Genomic DNA, 14,651 nt, shown 5'->3' with positions numbered 1-14,651 from the left:
CTTCATTGAACTTTAGCTGCGAAGAGTTAGAGGAAGGAAAGGCACTAAAGGGAAAATAATGGAACTCTGGGAGATTCTGCTGAGAGGAGGGTTCAAAACCTCTGTGAAACCCATGTTTTTATGCAAGGCTTTGGTTAGTCTGTTTTTTCTTTTGGAAATACTTGGTGAGATTAACTATAATGCTCATTTGTAGTCACTGTTTTGTCAAGAGAAAACAGTATTTATAATCAGTAAGTGAGAAAATTGTGTGTTCTGCAAGGTGGCTCTGCATTACCAGTTTGATTTCCACAGCTTTGATCCTTGTGTCTATTTATACCAAAGCAAAATTAGCTTGAGCATAAATGTGATAGTGTCTGCTCACTTTGACTTGTGGTGGCATTTAGCCATTTTTCACCTACTTGACATACAGGTGACAATGACAATTACAGTTAAAGTCCTTCATGTGACCAAACACCAACGTTGCAGACCTTTAATTATTGTATTAACTTTTCATGAGTGCTTTGATGAGTTAATCTGCTGTGACTGCTTTAACCCCATGTCTTGCACACGTTAAGTTCCCTTCTGCAGTTCTTGTCAGAGAGATTCTTCACACTTTTGGCATGGTGCTGGTTCTGAATAGCTTTTCATACCTGGCCAGGGGTAGTTGTGGTTCCTCTCTGGGTAAATACTGATGACAGAAATGTGAAGTGTCTTTTTGTGAACTCTGAATAGAACAAACTGCAAAAAACCCCAGCAATGTAAAATTCAGAAATGGAACAAGGTATCTGCATGAACATGTGTGAGCTGACTATGGAAAGGATGGTATGTAGCTGGTACATTTTGAGATGCATGAACAGAAATACATTGCTTTTAGTTTTTGCCTGTCATGAAAAATGACTGAATCAGTAAACTGAAACCAGCCCCAAACAAAACTTTGCTGAAGTGGTTAGTAAAATTAAATTATGCAAGGTTCCTAATGGTTTTACAGAGGTATTCAGGAGTATCAGTTTTATTTTAACTATCTGCAAATTTTTCTTTAGGGCATACTGTTTATTTGAATGTGTTTTAAAGCTTCATAAAGAAAGGTGGTAAAAAATTTAAACATACTACAACTAAAAGGTGGTTTTAATAGTTGTGTGTGCACTGCAGTCAGTTCTGATGAAAGCTGATGGTGTTTTTGATTTTAACCATGCAGCAAATTTTTTTCTAGGAATTATATTCAAAGCAAAGCTGCCACTGTTTTGGCTAATTGTGGTATCATTGTTTAGTCAACAAGTGCCTTACTCTATTCAGTATCATGGATTGATTAATGCCTACCAATAGAAGCATCTCTTTTGACTTGGAGTCTAGATGGTATCAGCTGGCAAACACTCTTGCTGCTTTACTGAGAAACATTCATCATCCCTGGTCTTATCTTGGGTCACAGATGTTGATTGTCTCCCAGGCTCATGTTCCTGTTCACAATATTAACCGAATGGATGCTTTCTTGGAGTCCTTCTGTGGATGCAACAGCCTGGTCAGAGGGCGAGAAAATGGGTTTAGTTTTTCACAGTGGACTTGTGAGACTTTTTAGGGAGTCATAGAAACGATGATAACTTGTTAGTATAAACAACCTGCAGGTGGTGTTTTTCTACTCTGTTTTTCTGTTCTCAAAGACTGTTTGTGAGAAAGATGTTTTTGCTAGCTAGCCAATCAAGTAGAATGTGTCAAATCTGTCTATAAAAGAGAGGATTTTTCATATTAAATGCGCTTCTTCTGCAAACCAGCCTTCAAGTGAATTTGTGTCATTTCTGGCTCAATGGTGACATCCTTCAGCCCCAGATTGCCCTATATTGTGCCATATTCTTCGCGGCTTCATTACAGCTGTCTTGTCATAGGGAATATTCTCTGTTAATTTTTGTAATTTTTTGGAGTAAGCCACAATGTGAGGTATCCTTGATAACCATTCTAGTGTAAAGATGATTGGCCTGTAAAGGTTTTTAACTGTGCCAGTTTGCCCCTGTTACTAGCTTTTGAGATATAAGCTTATGTCATCCATCATTGTAGTCCACAATTAATGTAGTGGACTACATTAATTGCTCTCCTTGATGAGCAAAAAATTTTGGAAGGGTAGAGCTCTGCAAGAGATCTTGATATGAACAAAAGTTGGCAGTGAGGGTTCTGCTTCCTCTTTTCTGTGTGTGCAAAGAGGAGATGCAGTTGACGGATTTCTAGAACCTCTGTGTAACATCAGAAGCAGACTTGAACTTGAACAGTCTTGCCAAGGGAAATATTCTATACTACAGTTAGGTTTATTTCCTCTTAAACCAGCTAGTTATGTAAATATTACAGGAGTAAATGTATTTTTAGTCTGAACTGTTAAAAGTTTCCTTTCATTGTGCTCTTAATACCTGCATTGTAAGGAGGTATCATTAATTCTTAGAATTGTATATCTTGTTTAAAAAAGACCTGGTTTTTTGGCTTCCCAAGGTAGGTAATTATTGAGGAATCAGCATCTCATGTGATATTCCCCATCCTGAAGATTACATATGTCTGAAATTCTATTTTGAGGATGCTGATCAAGTATGCAGAGGACTTTTGCTGGTTCTTCAACTTGAAGATGAATTCCATGCACAAAAGGTGGGTTATATTTGCTTCATTATTTATAATAATTTTCTCTTTGATATATGTATATCTTGGACTTCATCAAATCTCAGGTGCTGGTGTTTCTTTGATGTTGGAAGACACTTTTGCATTTTGAAGTTTCAATGGAAACACTCATGTGAATTTCAGCAAAGAAGAAAGGGAGAAAAATAATTTGGTATGGCAGTTTTAATTCTCAACCAACTCTAATTTAATACCATTCTAGAACAGGATTAGAGGGGTAACCCTTGATCCTAACTATTGCTTTTCTAGATATATTTGCTTTGCTCTTTGACTGTAGCACTCTTCAGGGCTATAGAGTGTGGCTTGTCCCTTGTTGCAGTATTTAGCATAGCATGTACAGTAAATTAAAACTCATCTGGTGCTGGGAGATGGACAGAGAATATATTTCTGGCTTTTTCTCCCTTCAGAACATTTCTTGCTTTATTACTGACATTCCTTTTGCCCAGGAGGAAGTTCCTCCAGATAGTTCTAGATCAAAGTTTGTTTGATTCAAGAGTTAGATTATCAGCCTGGACTCTGAAGAGCAGAGCCGACTGCACTTTGAAGGAGCTGGGTCAGATTTCCTGGTCTTGTTTTGGTGTGCAGTTGATACTGTACTTTGACCAACCATCCCAGCTTCATTTCTTTTGTGTCCTCAGATACCCTAGCACAACTTTCTGAAGGTGTAATTTGGCCTCTCTATTGGATTCAATTGAGGTAGAAATACTTTAGTGATTTATTCTTTTAATGCTTTTGGTGATGTTAATTAAGAAAGAAATGGATTGAGCCTGATAGAAAACTTGGATGGGAAGGGTTGAGTTTTTATATCAGTTAGTCAAATTATTAGGGTCTAGCACACATTATAACCTAGAACTGAAATAAAAGGGTTTTTGGTTTCTATTTAACAAAAGATTACACAGGGACAGAATTTTAAAACTCTGGAGTTTTAGATCTTTTTAACAGAGAAAAATCAGAACAGAAAATAAAACTGGGGATGTTTGTCTCCTGAAACTGTTTATGAGTTGTTTATGCTCCATGCAGTTGCTGTTCCCAGGGCTTTTCCCCACTTCTTCACCATGTTATCCCAGAGGCACCACTAAAGTTGTGGATGAGCTTGGCCTTGAACCCAGCTGCTACTGCCTCTATGGAACACAGAGGAAGCCTTTGGCAGCTTCTCACAGAAACCAGACCTGTAGTCCCCCTGCTACCAAAACCTTGCCATACAAACCGAATACAATGGACAGTGTAATTCTTCAGAATTCTTGGCTTCTTGGAAAAATGGACTCTTATGTCTTTGTGCTATAGCAAGGAGAAAGCTGATAATCTGACCCTGAGAGGGTGCATGGCAATGTCCAGGGTCTATGGGGTGTGAAGAAGAATATCCTTTGAGTGAAGAGGTTGTTTTTGCACCAGTTCCTGTGAGGGTGGTTTTATTGGAGTTTTGTTCCCAAATTTGTGTGAACTTGGGAAGTATAGAAACAGCAGATGGATGTTCTCCTTTATTTTGATGTTTGTTCTCCTTTATTCATAAATGCATTGATGTTGGTTTGTACCAGTTTTGTATTTTTTCATGATTGCTGAGAAATTTGTATTTTTTAACATCTGTGTGTTTTTAACATACCAGTGGCATTCCCCCCATTATAAGAGAATTAATTTATATTTGACTGAGTCAATAATTAGAGTTAAAGAACTGGAGTGAGGATGATTGATAAGAACTGAAAACAGGAGTATGTAAAAATATTTTTTTATTACATAGATTTTATATTGAAGTTTATTTTCACAATAAAAAAGCAGCTTCCACCATTCAACAGCTTAATTCAATTTCATGGTTTTTTTTTTTTTTTCATAGAGCTGGACTCATCAGTGGGACATATTGAACAGAAAACAAAGACATGCTTCTGTGTTTCTGTAAAAAACCTAGATAAAGCTGGATAGCATAATGAGATTCCTCACAAATATCTATGTCTTTACTTGTGCCTTTACATTCACACTATGGAATAACATTCAGCCAACTGTAGAAGATGAATTTATTGCAAATTATTCAAACAGTTTGCTAGCTAATGTTCCAAAAAACATTCCAGTCTGTACTCAAGTATTAGATTTATCACATAATAGGATCTCTGGACTTAGTACCTCAGAATTTATTCATCTTTCGGACCTTCAAGTACTAAATCTTTCTCATAATCTAATTACGGTGCTTGACTTTAGTGTCTTCATTTTTAATGAAAATTTAGAATACTTGGATTTATCTCATAATAACATTTCAAAAGTTTTCTGTCTAACACTTGCATATCTTAGACATTTAGATCTTTCTTTCAATAAGTTTACTGCCCTGCCCATCTGTCAGGAATTTGGGAACATGTTTCATTTGGAGTACCTTGGATTAAGTGCTACGATGATAAGAATGTCAGACTTCAGGTATATCAAACACTTGCAGCTGCACACTGTCTTCCTGAACTTGGGAAACTTTTCACTGTATGAGCCTCGGAGTCTGACAGTCTTGACTACAAGGAACCTCCACATCGCTTTTGCAGCAAACCAAAACTTCATTTTTTCTCTCCTGTACGATGGAATGAGCACTTCAGAAAACTTAAAAATAGTTAACTTAAGATATACCTTGAGTTATAAAGACTTCCCCTCTCCATCTTTAATGCTTCTGAAGAAAATCAAGACAACAACTCTCACACTTGATGCGGTGGACTTACAATGGGCTATAATCCTGCAAATTTTTCTTCTTATTTGGTATTCACCTGTGGAACATTTGACTGTGAGAAATTTGACTTTTAGGGGACCACTGGAGGAGCCAACTGAATATGCATTTCTACCCCTATTAAGCTCTGTGGAACAATTAATCTCTTTGGATGGCACCATGAAAGCATTAACTTTGGAGCATGTTCGTAATAAGGTTTATTATTTCAACCAGGAGATTCTATACAGACAGTTTTCAGAGATGAATATTGCCAATTTGACAATAGCTGATGCATATATGCCACACATGCTTTGTCCCAATAGAACAAGCTCATTTCAGTATTTAAATTTTTCTCACAATGCCCTGACAGATGAGTTGTTCCAGAATTGTGGCACTCTCATGGATCTGAAATTACTTATTGTGCCCTGTTCTGGGCTAACCTCAGGGCAGCCATTAACATTAACCTGCCAATATCCAGTGAAGCAAATGAGTAGGAGAGTTATGTTACACCTATGAGTAATATAAGTATGTGAATAACTGACTTGACTTTTTTGCATTAAACTCTGTTAATATTTTTTTCTGTTTTCTTACAACATTCCCAGTTTGTTGCAAAATGTGGCACATATAGAAATTGCTATTGCTTATTCAAACCATCCAGGTAGTCAGAAGTCATCTGTAGTTGCCCATCACCATCACAGAGAATGAAAGAGAAATTTTCATAATAATTGAAATAATTTTTAGATTTTGTGTATCTTTCACTTTTCCCATTGAAAGCCTTATTTGAAATTAACAAGAATAGTGGTTTGTTTGGTGTAATCAGGCTGCCAAGGCATACATTTAATCTTTGTTCTGATGTGAATGCTGTGAGGTTAAGATTATAAGGATCTTCTTTCTTGGTTTTAATTAAATAACACAAAGAAGAAAACTCTTGGTTGAATCCCATCCAGTATGTTGGTACAGTAAGTGTTAAGACTACAGTATCCACATCCTTTTACCCTTCCTGCAAATCTTTCCCTTCATCACAGAGAGACTTTCATGGGTATGTGCTGAAAAGTTGAATCCATTAATTCTTGTTTGATGTTTTTCCTTTGCTGTATTAAACATTACCAATTGCCTAGAGATAGATACCTGCCAAGTCATGGGTTCATAGAATTTGCTATTCACTGTCTTCAAATGCATAGTTAATACCTGTAGTTATTATTTTTTATAGTATTGTAAAATTGCTGCTTTCTGCTGTGATTCTATGAAGCTGTACGGGGTTGCATGCTTTTTCTCTTTCCTAGTACTTAGAAACTTGATGTTTGGAGGTAAACCTCTTTTATCTCCAGGCTTCCACTGAACTCTGTTACCTTGCTCATTTAATGAGCAGGTGCTGAGGGTCATCATACAGGTGAAAAAAGAGTCATTTTCCCTAGGAAATACTCTGCTAAAATCTTACTGATTAAACGAATGGTGTTTGTTAGTAGGAGACAAATAGTAATTTGCTGTACTTGGATTCAAGAGTCTAATAAGCATCTAATTCTTTATCTGTTATTAAATTCCATGTGTCATTTCAAAGGTGATGTAGAGTTGTGTCATTGTACTTACAGCTTAATGGAAATGTGAAGTCCTGAGATCACAACTGTGGGCAGCACATGAGGTGATCAAACTGGTAAGAGGATGTGATCCTTAACACTCGCTGTGGTGGCTCACCAAGCTCAGACCAGGTGTGGTAGCTAGATGAAACAGTGAAATTGAAGCTGTGGAAGAGCTTCCTGGTGTCCGGAGATGACACTGCTGGCACCCACCCACCAGTTCAGGTTAACTGGATATGATCGCAGTAGGATACCAGGTGCCTGGCTCCTGAGTTTTGGAAAGAGCTAAAAATCCCTACTAAATCTTAATTGTCGCTCAATTATTTCCACACTCATTAAATCTGTATCTCTCCAATTTAGAGGAGGATGTTGTAGGGGACCATGTCAAAGCCTTATCCCGAAATCAAGATTTAGTAGGGATTAGGGATGCTGCTGGATGAGAGGCTGGACAGGCCCCAGCCATGGGCACTCCCAGCCCAGAGAGCCAAACGTGTCCTGGGCTGCATCCAGAGCACCGTGGGCAGCAGGGGAGGGAGGGGATTCTGTCCCTCTGCTCTGCTCTGCTGAGACCCCACCTGCAGGGCTGCAGCAGCTCTGGGGCCCAACATAAGGAGAATGTGGACCTGCTGGAGTGAGTCCAGAGGAGGCCACAAAGATGATCAGAAGGGCTCTGATCCTATTAGGACAGACTGAGAGAGCTGGGATTGTTCAGCCTGGAGAAGAGAAGGCTCCATGGAGATCTTGTTGAGGCTTTTCAGTAGTTAAATAGGGCTTATAAGAAAGATGAAAACAGACTTTTCAGCAGGACCTGTTGTGGTAAGACAAGGGGTACTGGTTGTAAACTAAAAGAGGGCTGATTTAGGTTGGATATAAGCAATAATTTTTTATAATGAGGGTGGTGAAACACTGGAAAAGATGGCCCAAAGAAGTTGTGGATGTCCCATCCCTGGAAAAATTGAAGGTCTGGTTGGGAAGGGCTCTGAGTGATCTGATCCGGTTGAAGATGTCCCTGCCCATTGCAGGGAGTTGGACTAGATGACCTTTAGAAGTCCCTTCCAACCCAAACTATTTTATGATTCTATGATTTTATGATTTTACAATTTTACCTCTCTAGGACTTCTTGACACTTTAAAGTGGGGAATGCTATAGAGAAATCTTGTGACCCTTCTCCCTGAAAGCCTTCCCCCCCTCCCAGGCCTTACAGCCTAACATGATTAGCAGTCACACTTAGCGCTCATGGGCTAGAAGGCACGCAGTCTATCCTGTTTACTAGACAAGAAAAGAGGAAGTAAAATTTCTTAATTCAGGCTTTCCCGTCTCTGTAAATTTAATGCATCAGCAAACTGGGGGTTATGTCCTAAATAATGTACAGACTGGGCTGTGGAGGAGTCCCTCACCTTTAAGACTGTTCTGAAATGTAAGTTTTAGGTGGGTGTGAAAGAAAGTTTCTCAGGTCTGCCATGTATATTGTTTTGGAATATTAATGCTGTAAGAGGCCTTTATACTCTATCCATCCCACCTCACAGATCTTTCATGCAGATGCCAAATATTTTGGTTATGTACATACCATACACTACACCTTCTTAAAATACATTTCTGAGTTCCTTTGATAAAGCAGACTCATTTTGTCATGGTTTGGTGTGTTTGTTGGTTTTCCTTTCTAAGTAAGCATTTGGCACTATTTCTCATCAAGCAACATTGTGTTGGCTTAGTTAGTGTTCAGCCAGGCCAGAGTTTAATAGTAAAGGTTACATTTAAAGCATTTTTATGACTAAAAATCGCAGTAAAGACACAGAGATCAGTTTTAAATCCTTGAGCAGATTTTGTGTATGACCGGATTGAACTCAGTGATAGCAAATAAGACAGAGGGAAGAGCTTAATTTCTCAAGAAATTTCTCATTCAAGAAAATGATTATCTTAAATTACAATCTCATGAATTTAAATTGTGCCTTTTTCTCAGACTAAGAGAGACACCCAGTGGTCGATGAAATTATCACTGCTTCCTGAAAATGATCACTCAGTGTAGAATGTATGCAATGCTGTTTGACTCATAGTAGAACAGAGATAAATCTTTTCAGCTGGCAGCTGGAGTAGCCTCTTACAGGTGTGCAGGCTCGCGAGGACAGGTCAGGACGAGCTCTTCCCGTGGCAGCTGCCACGCTGGGGCAGCGGCCGTGACTCCCCCATGCCATCGGTCCCTCCTGCCTGGATCTTAGAAGTCAACAGCATGATAATGAGCTGTCTCTGGCTTTGGAAGGTGCAGGTGCAGTCCTTATTTTCAAGCAGGAGGCCAAGAAATACTAGCCAGTAATTTACTCATATTCTTATTGCTGTTTGCAGGCTTTTATTTTTGTGCCTCATTCTGCTGTACCTGCTTTCCCTTCTGTACATCACCATGGCATAGCACAGGTGCTCACCAGGCTGATCTGCAGCATCCCAGGCAGCGAGAGAGAGACCAACATCCTGGTGCAAATACTTCAGCAGAAACGGGAAGTGTTAGATGCATAGTGAATTCAGCCAGGCCCCCTCTTCTTAGGCATCTGATAAGGTATGAAGAAATAAAACCCCATTCTTCATCATCATCACTGTTATCTCAGCCTGCAGGTGTCTGGGGGTGTGCAGGACTCGTGGTGATGCGTCAGCAGCCTCTGGCACCCCGCTCTGGGAGAGGCTGTGGGGAGCAGGCCCAGTCAGTCATCTTGTGAGCGATAAAAAAGGCAAACTCACGTGTTTGGTGCTCCACACCTGCCTATGGGCTAATTAGAATGCCCTAATTAGAATGACCTAATTAGAAGCAAGTACAACATTTTTATGAGCTTGCCACTAGACATGCTGCAGGCCTCAGCTCCTGCAGCCCAAATCCCTTGTGCTCCTGCCCTGGGCCCCGAGTGGGGCAGGCACACAGCGGAGGTGGCCAGGCCAGGCAGAAGGGCTGCCCAAAGGCCCAGAGCCAAGGGCTCTCCTCCAGGCCGGCCTCTGACCCGAGCTCGGCATCACTGCTTTGTCATCCAGCACGTGACAACATGACCACAAACAACATTCTGAGTGTTTTATTAACAAGTGTAATACATATGCACTGTATACTAAATATACTAAATATACTAAATATAGTATGAGGACTGTACAGTACAAATTTATGTTCACAGTTTGACATGACAAAATGTCATTACTGAATTCCCATTGGACTACCAAAGTAGAAACAGTGAAAGTACATTAAACATTCACATCTTTAGTAAGAAAAGATTACCAAAATGTCTCCATATTTGCAAGTTATAGTAATGCACGCTAGAAACCTTTAATTAGCCATTCTGTCTTATTAGCTTATAAAATATATTACATTTTATTTAAAAAATTCTGCATAGTTTATAGATGTATCAAAGTAAATAAAAATCCTTGCTATATTTGCAGGTGAGAGATGCTAAGCAAAAAGATTATTTTGACCCTCTAAAGTACATTAGGTGCTAATATCTGTAAAATATAATGAAAAACGGTCTAGCCCTCTTAAGAGATGTAAAATGCTTTGTAAATTATTTTAGGAAGGATTTGTATTTATCATGTTGCTAACTTTGGCAGAGACAACATATTTGAACAAGATGTGGCATTAGAAGTATCACTGCAGAATGCCGCGTGTATATTTAAATAAACCCCACACAATTAAAAACTAGTAATTTATTATAATCAAATACCTTAAACAGGCACATTTTAGTAAAACAGTATTACCTGTTACACATGGCACAGTGCAATACTGTTACAGAGAAAGGTGGAAGGGGTTTAAATATACTTATTCTCCAGGATTAGGATTTTCTATCTAAACTAGCTTTTCTTTAGGCCATAGATGGAATGACTGGCTTTGCAAAATTTTAAAATATACTCAAATTAATTGAGTATATTTTAAAATTGCAAGGTATCCCTCAAATCAAAGTTTGCTAAAATGAACCAATGAGCTGGTTAAGATGTATATTCACACTCAGCTAGAAGTGTATTTGTTTGTGACCTTTTAGACATCCCACAAAGACACCACAGACACAACTGAAAAATCCTACAAGGAAGGCATTATCATGTAATAATCTCTAATACTTATATTTAATATTTAAATTTCTGTTGTCCTAATTCGCAAGACACATGGATGAAATTTGAAAGTTCTGCTCAATCTCCACTGTATTGGACCCCATCATTAGCATAAATACTTTCAGGAAAAAGGTACATAAGCTAATGAATTAACATCACAAATAACCTAGACTAAATTATCTGAAGTAACTCTTAGTTACAAGGAAGTTCTGCTTTTAGGGTACTGATTTAAAAAATATCAAAAAACATACTAATGACAACATTTTATGTAAGCCTCAAAAGAGAAACAGAGCATTAGAAAGAAATGTTCCTTAAACCTCCTGAATTTTATAAATTTGCATTTTTAAGGTAAAAATGGGACCAGTTGCCATTAAGGTGCTTATTTTCTAGTATCTGTTTTTTCCCTCATCAACAGAACAGAGAATTGTTTTCATTGCAGGGTACAAATGTCTGCAGACTTGTGACTGTTGCCACAGGGCTTCCTCCACACAGCCTCTCAACCAGTGACACACCTGGATTTACAAAATTCAAACCTAAAGCAAATTCTGCTACCACTGACCAAAAAAGTATAACATAGAAAGTCCACATTCTGGAACAGCTGCTCATTAGTATCAATCTCTTTCCTACAAGTTTCTCAATGTCACTAACAATCTGGCCTACCAAGAAAGTAAAAAGAACTATTCAGGTGCCAGGTGTTTCGGCACCACAGGTGAGCAGATGAGGGAGAGTTACAAGACACAAGGTGCAGCCCTACCGAGGTGGTGAGGATGTATGGAGCTGGAACAGAGCAATTGCTGTCAGAGCATCTTTCTACAGGAAGTACAGACCTCTCCTTCTCTAATTCCACAGGCATGTGGATGTCAGCAAAGCAGCTGGTAAAGTCCTATCACCAAATAAAGGCTCTTTGCACTCACACTCTTGTATCTCCAAGATTGTTTGGCATTGGGCTCCACTGGTTATAGAAGCACAGGCTACCTGCTCCACAAGCTCAAATATACCCACCTGCAGATGGACACTCCACCTGTCTCCTGCAGAGTTCTATGAAACTCCTCCTCCCCTCACACCTCCATTGTTCACTGGGTTTTTCCATAAGAAAGGAAAAGCCTACTTCAGTATGTTTAACGTATAGGGAATGGCGGTTACCTTACAGAGGGCAAGGAAGGGCAACGCTCTTGTGTGTGAGTGTAGAGAATACATCCTGTTTCCTCGCAGTGCCACAAACTCTGCCAGCTAATACTGACAGAAACCCTCCTTTCAGAGGGCTCCCAGACAGGAACATTTCTAGGGGCAACTGCAGGTTGCTTGAATTCAGTTTCTTTTAGCTACAGTTCTGTTTGCTAATGGGCATGATTTTAATGCAATAGACACGTCCACAGGGAAGCAGCTGTACCTACCATCGAGACTGCCAGAGTCACAAACCAGAGTTAGGAACTGGATGATTTGGTATACGCTTTTATCCAAAACAGATACATGACTCAATTTATCATCAGAAGTACTTCATATCTGATGCCATCTTCTCATAAAAATATTGTGGATCAATAATTTTAAATACTGTAGTGTATACTGTTGTGAGTAGTACTCACAACAATACAGTTCAGAGCATTTTTGACTTAATGATTGGTATTTTCTGAAGTACAGCAAAGAGAAAATATTTAGATGAAATGCAGGGGCATGATTGCAGGGGGGATAATCTATATCCCTGAAATGAGGTGCACTAGGTTTCTATGAGTCATTTAATGCCAAATCGCAGGAGAGTACCATAGAATCACAGAATCACGGAATATGCGGAGTTGGAAGGGACCCATCAGGATCATTGAGTTCAACTCCTGGCCCTGCACAGGACACCCCAAAAGTCACACCATGTGCCTGAGAGCATTATCCAGATGCTTAACTCAGACAGGCTTGGTGCTGTGACCACTTCCCTGGGAAGCCTGTTCCAGTGCCCAACCACCCTCTGGGGGAAGAACTTCCTGATGGTAAACCCCTGACTCAGCTTCAAGCCGTTCCATCCATACACTTGCACAGAAACCAGACATACAGAGTCACACAAAGTCTTCCTTTAACAAATCCACTGGGGCATTATGCAACAAAAACAAGGATGTATACTACACTGTAATACAGATGACAGATGATATTGGCTTAGATGCACAGTATTATGTATGGACCAATTCCTGCCCATTTTTCTTCTTGACTGGGGCAAATGATACTATGACTCAATCTTTCTGTAAAGTAATTACACTGTTTAGATTTATTTCCTCAGTATTACTCACTGTTTGGGCAGAGGGGGTTTCTAAATCAGGTGTCTTTCTAAAACTGTTGTATGATCCATATTGCAGAAATCAACACAGCTGGGAGAGTCCATTCATTGCATTGTTGAGCATAAAATCCCTTACAGGGCACATAAATAATAGTCTCTGGCAAGGACTAGCATTTTGGATATTCAGTAACATTTACTATTTTATCAGTATATGCTGGGTTGATTATATGAAGAAACCAACAAAAGCTGTTAGTTTAAAAATTCCCTTATTCACAAATGAAATACAATAAACATACTGAATGCAGAAAGGGTTTGCTTAGCATCCCCAGAAGAAAAAAAAGAAGTGTTCACATTCTTTAGGTCTGACCCGTGGCAAGGACATAGAAGGGTTAGATAACATCTGTTACTGACCATACGTAAGCTTTTAATGGTATAAACTCAGAGATCCAGACCAGCTGAATCCAAATTAAAATGCATGTGTAAAAAACAAAAAAGTGTGGCAGGAGTCAGGGACAGAAGACATTCAGACTAGCATGTGGCGTTTCCTGTGAAGAGCAAGATGGTCCGAGCGTGAAAAGCTGCGGTCACAGTCTGGACACTGGAAGGGTTTGATTCCCGTGTGCTTGCGGAAATGCCGCGTCAGTTCATCAGAACGAGCAAACTTCCACGTGCATCCCTCCCAAGTGCATTTGTATGGTTTTTCTCCTGGAAAAGGAAACACAGAAGTGGGGATTTAAGACATGAACACATCAGTTCTGATCACGTAAGTTCACACGTAAATCTCATAGATTTATTCTACTGCCTTGCCAAATTTCAGTAAGTACTTCACTGCTTACTGAAAAAACCCTCCAAACACCTCAAAGCTGAAGAGTACTCTGCGCTAGAAACTGTGTACTGACCAAAAAATTGTTACTTGCCACGACTTACTTTTTTATTGTCTCTCTGTTCCTCTCTCTGCTATACTAGCACTTGTTTTGTATTACGAAATCCAGAAGGATGAAGGTTTAAGCATTTGTTCAAGCTTTTTCAAAACCGGGATCTCATTTTCTAGCTTTCTGGGGGAAAGGACTGTGCTACCATAAAGCACAACAGGCAGAAATCTTGTGATTTCTGAAATTTAATGCAGTGTAAATGACTGGCATCACTGTGGCAAGTACCTCAACTTAAACTCTCTCTCTATCATTACTAATATGTCATCCTCCTCCTCTAACACCACTGTATTGCCCAACAGAAAAATGGCTGGCTTGATGCACAACAGCCATGAACTGGGCTCCATTTTTCCTAAAGGATTACCCTTGTAAAAACCTTGGATGTATACATATTCATTCATCACGCAAAGATGAACATTTCTGTGGAGAGCAAAGATGGGGATATGTTTACTGGAACACTCATTCAGATCAAAAGCACCATTGCACCAAGATGGTTAGCATACCCATAGAGCAGATGTGTTTGCATTTAG

At 39.3% G+C, this 14,651-nt stretch overlaps 2 protein-coding genes across 6 annotated transcripts in view; one reads left to right on the top strand and one right to left on the bottom strand.

The window, feature by feature from the left end:
- The first annotated feature begins 2,465 nt into the window (after window positions 1-2,465).
- On the top strand, window positions 2,466-5,809 carry LOC121365636 (toll-like receptor 10). Its single transcript, XM_041490029.1, has 2 exons — window positions 2,466-2,598; window positions 4,454-5,809. The coding sequence occupies exon 2, from the start codon at window positions 4,544-4,546 to the stop codon at window positions 5,807-5,809; it is 1,266 nt and encodes a 421-aa protein (XP_041345963.1). The 5' UTR covers window positions 2,466-2,598; window positions 4,454-4,543.
- A 4,095-nt stretch (window positions 5,810-9,904) lies between these two features.
- The window catches only part of KLF3 (Kruppel like factor 3), a 28,235-nt gene continuing 23,488 nt past the window's right edge, over window positions 9,905-14,651 (bottom strand). For all 5 annotated transcript variants that reach the window (XM_041485538.1, XM_041483078.1, XM_041482248.1 and 2 more), the window contains one exon: window positions 9,905-13,897. In XM_041485538.1, coding sequence (XP_041341472.1) covers window positions 13,716-13,897 — 182 coding nt within the window. In that variant the 3' untranslated portion in view covers window positions 9,905-13,715. The remainder of the gene's footprint in view (window positions 13,898-14,651) is intronic.

Source organism: Pyrgilauda ruficollis, unplaced genomic scaffold (genome assembly GCF_017590135.1).
Source record: "Pyrgilauda ruficollis isolate IOZ18807 unplaced genomic scaffold, ASM1759013v1 scaffold1, whole genome shotgun sequence".
Lineage (NCBI taxonomy): Eukaryota > Metazoa > Chordata > Aves > Passeriformes > Passeridae > Pyrgilauda > Pyrgilauda ruficollis.
The sequence above is the reverse complement of the archived record's forward strand: the minus strand, read 5'-3'. Positions and strand labels throughout refer to the sequence as shown.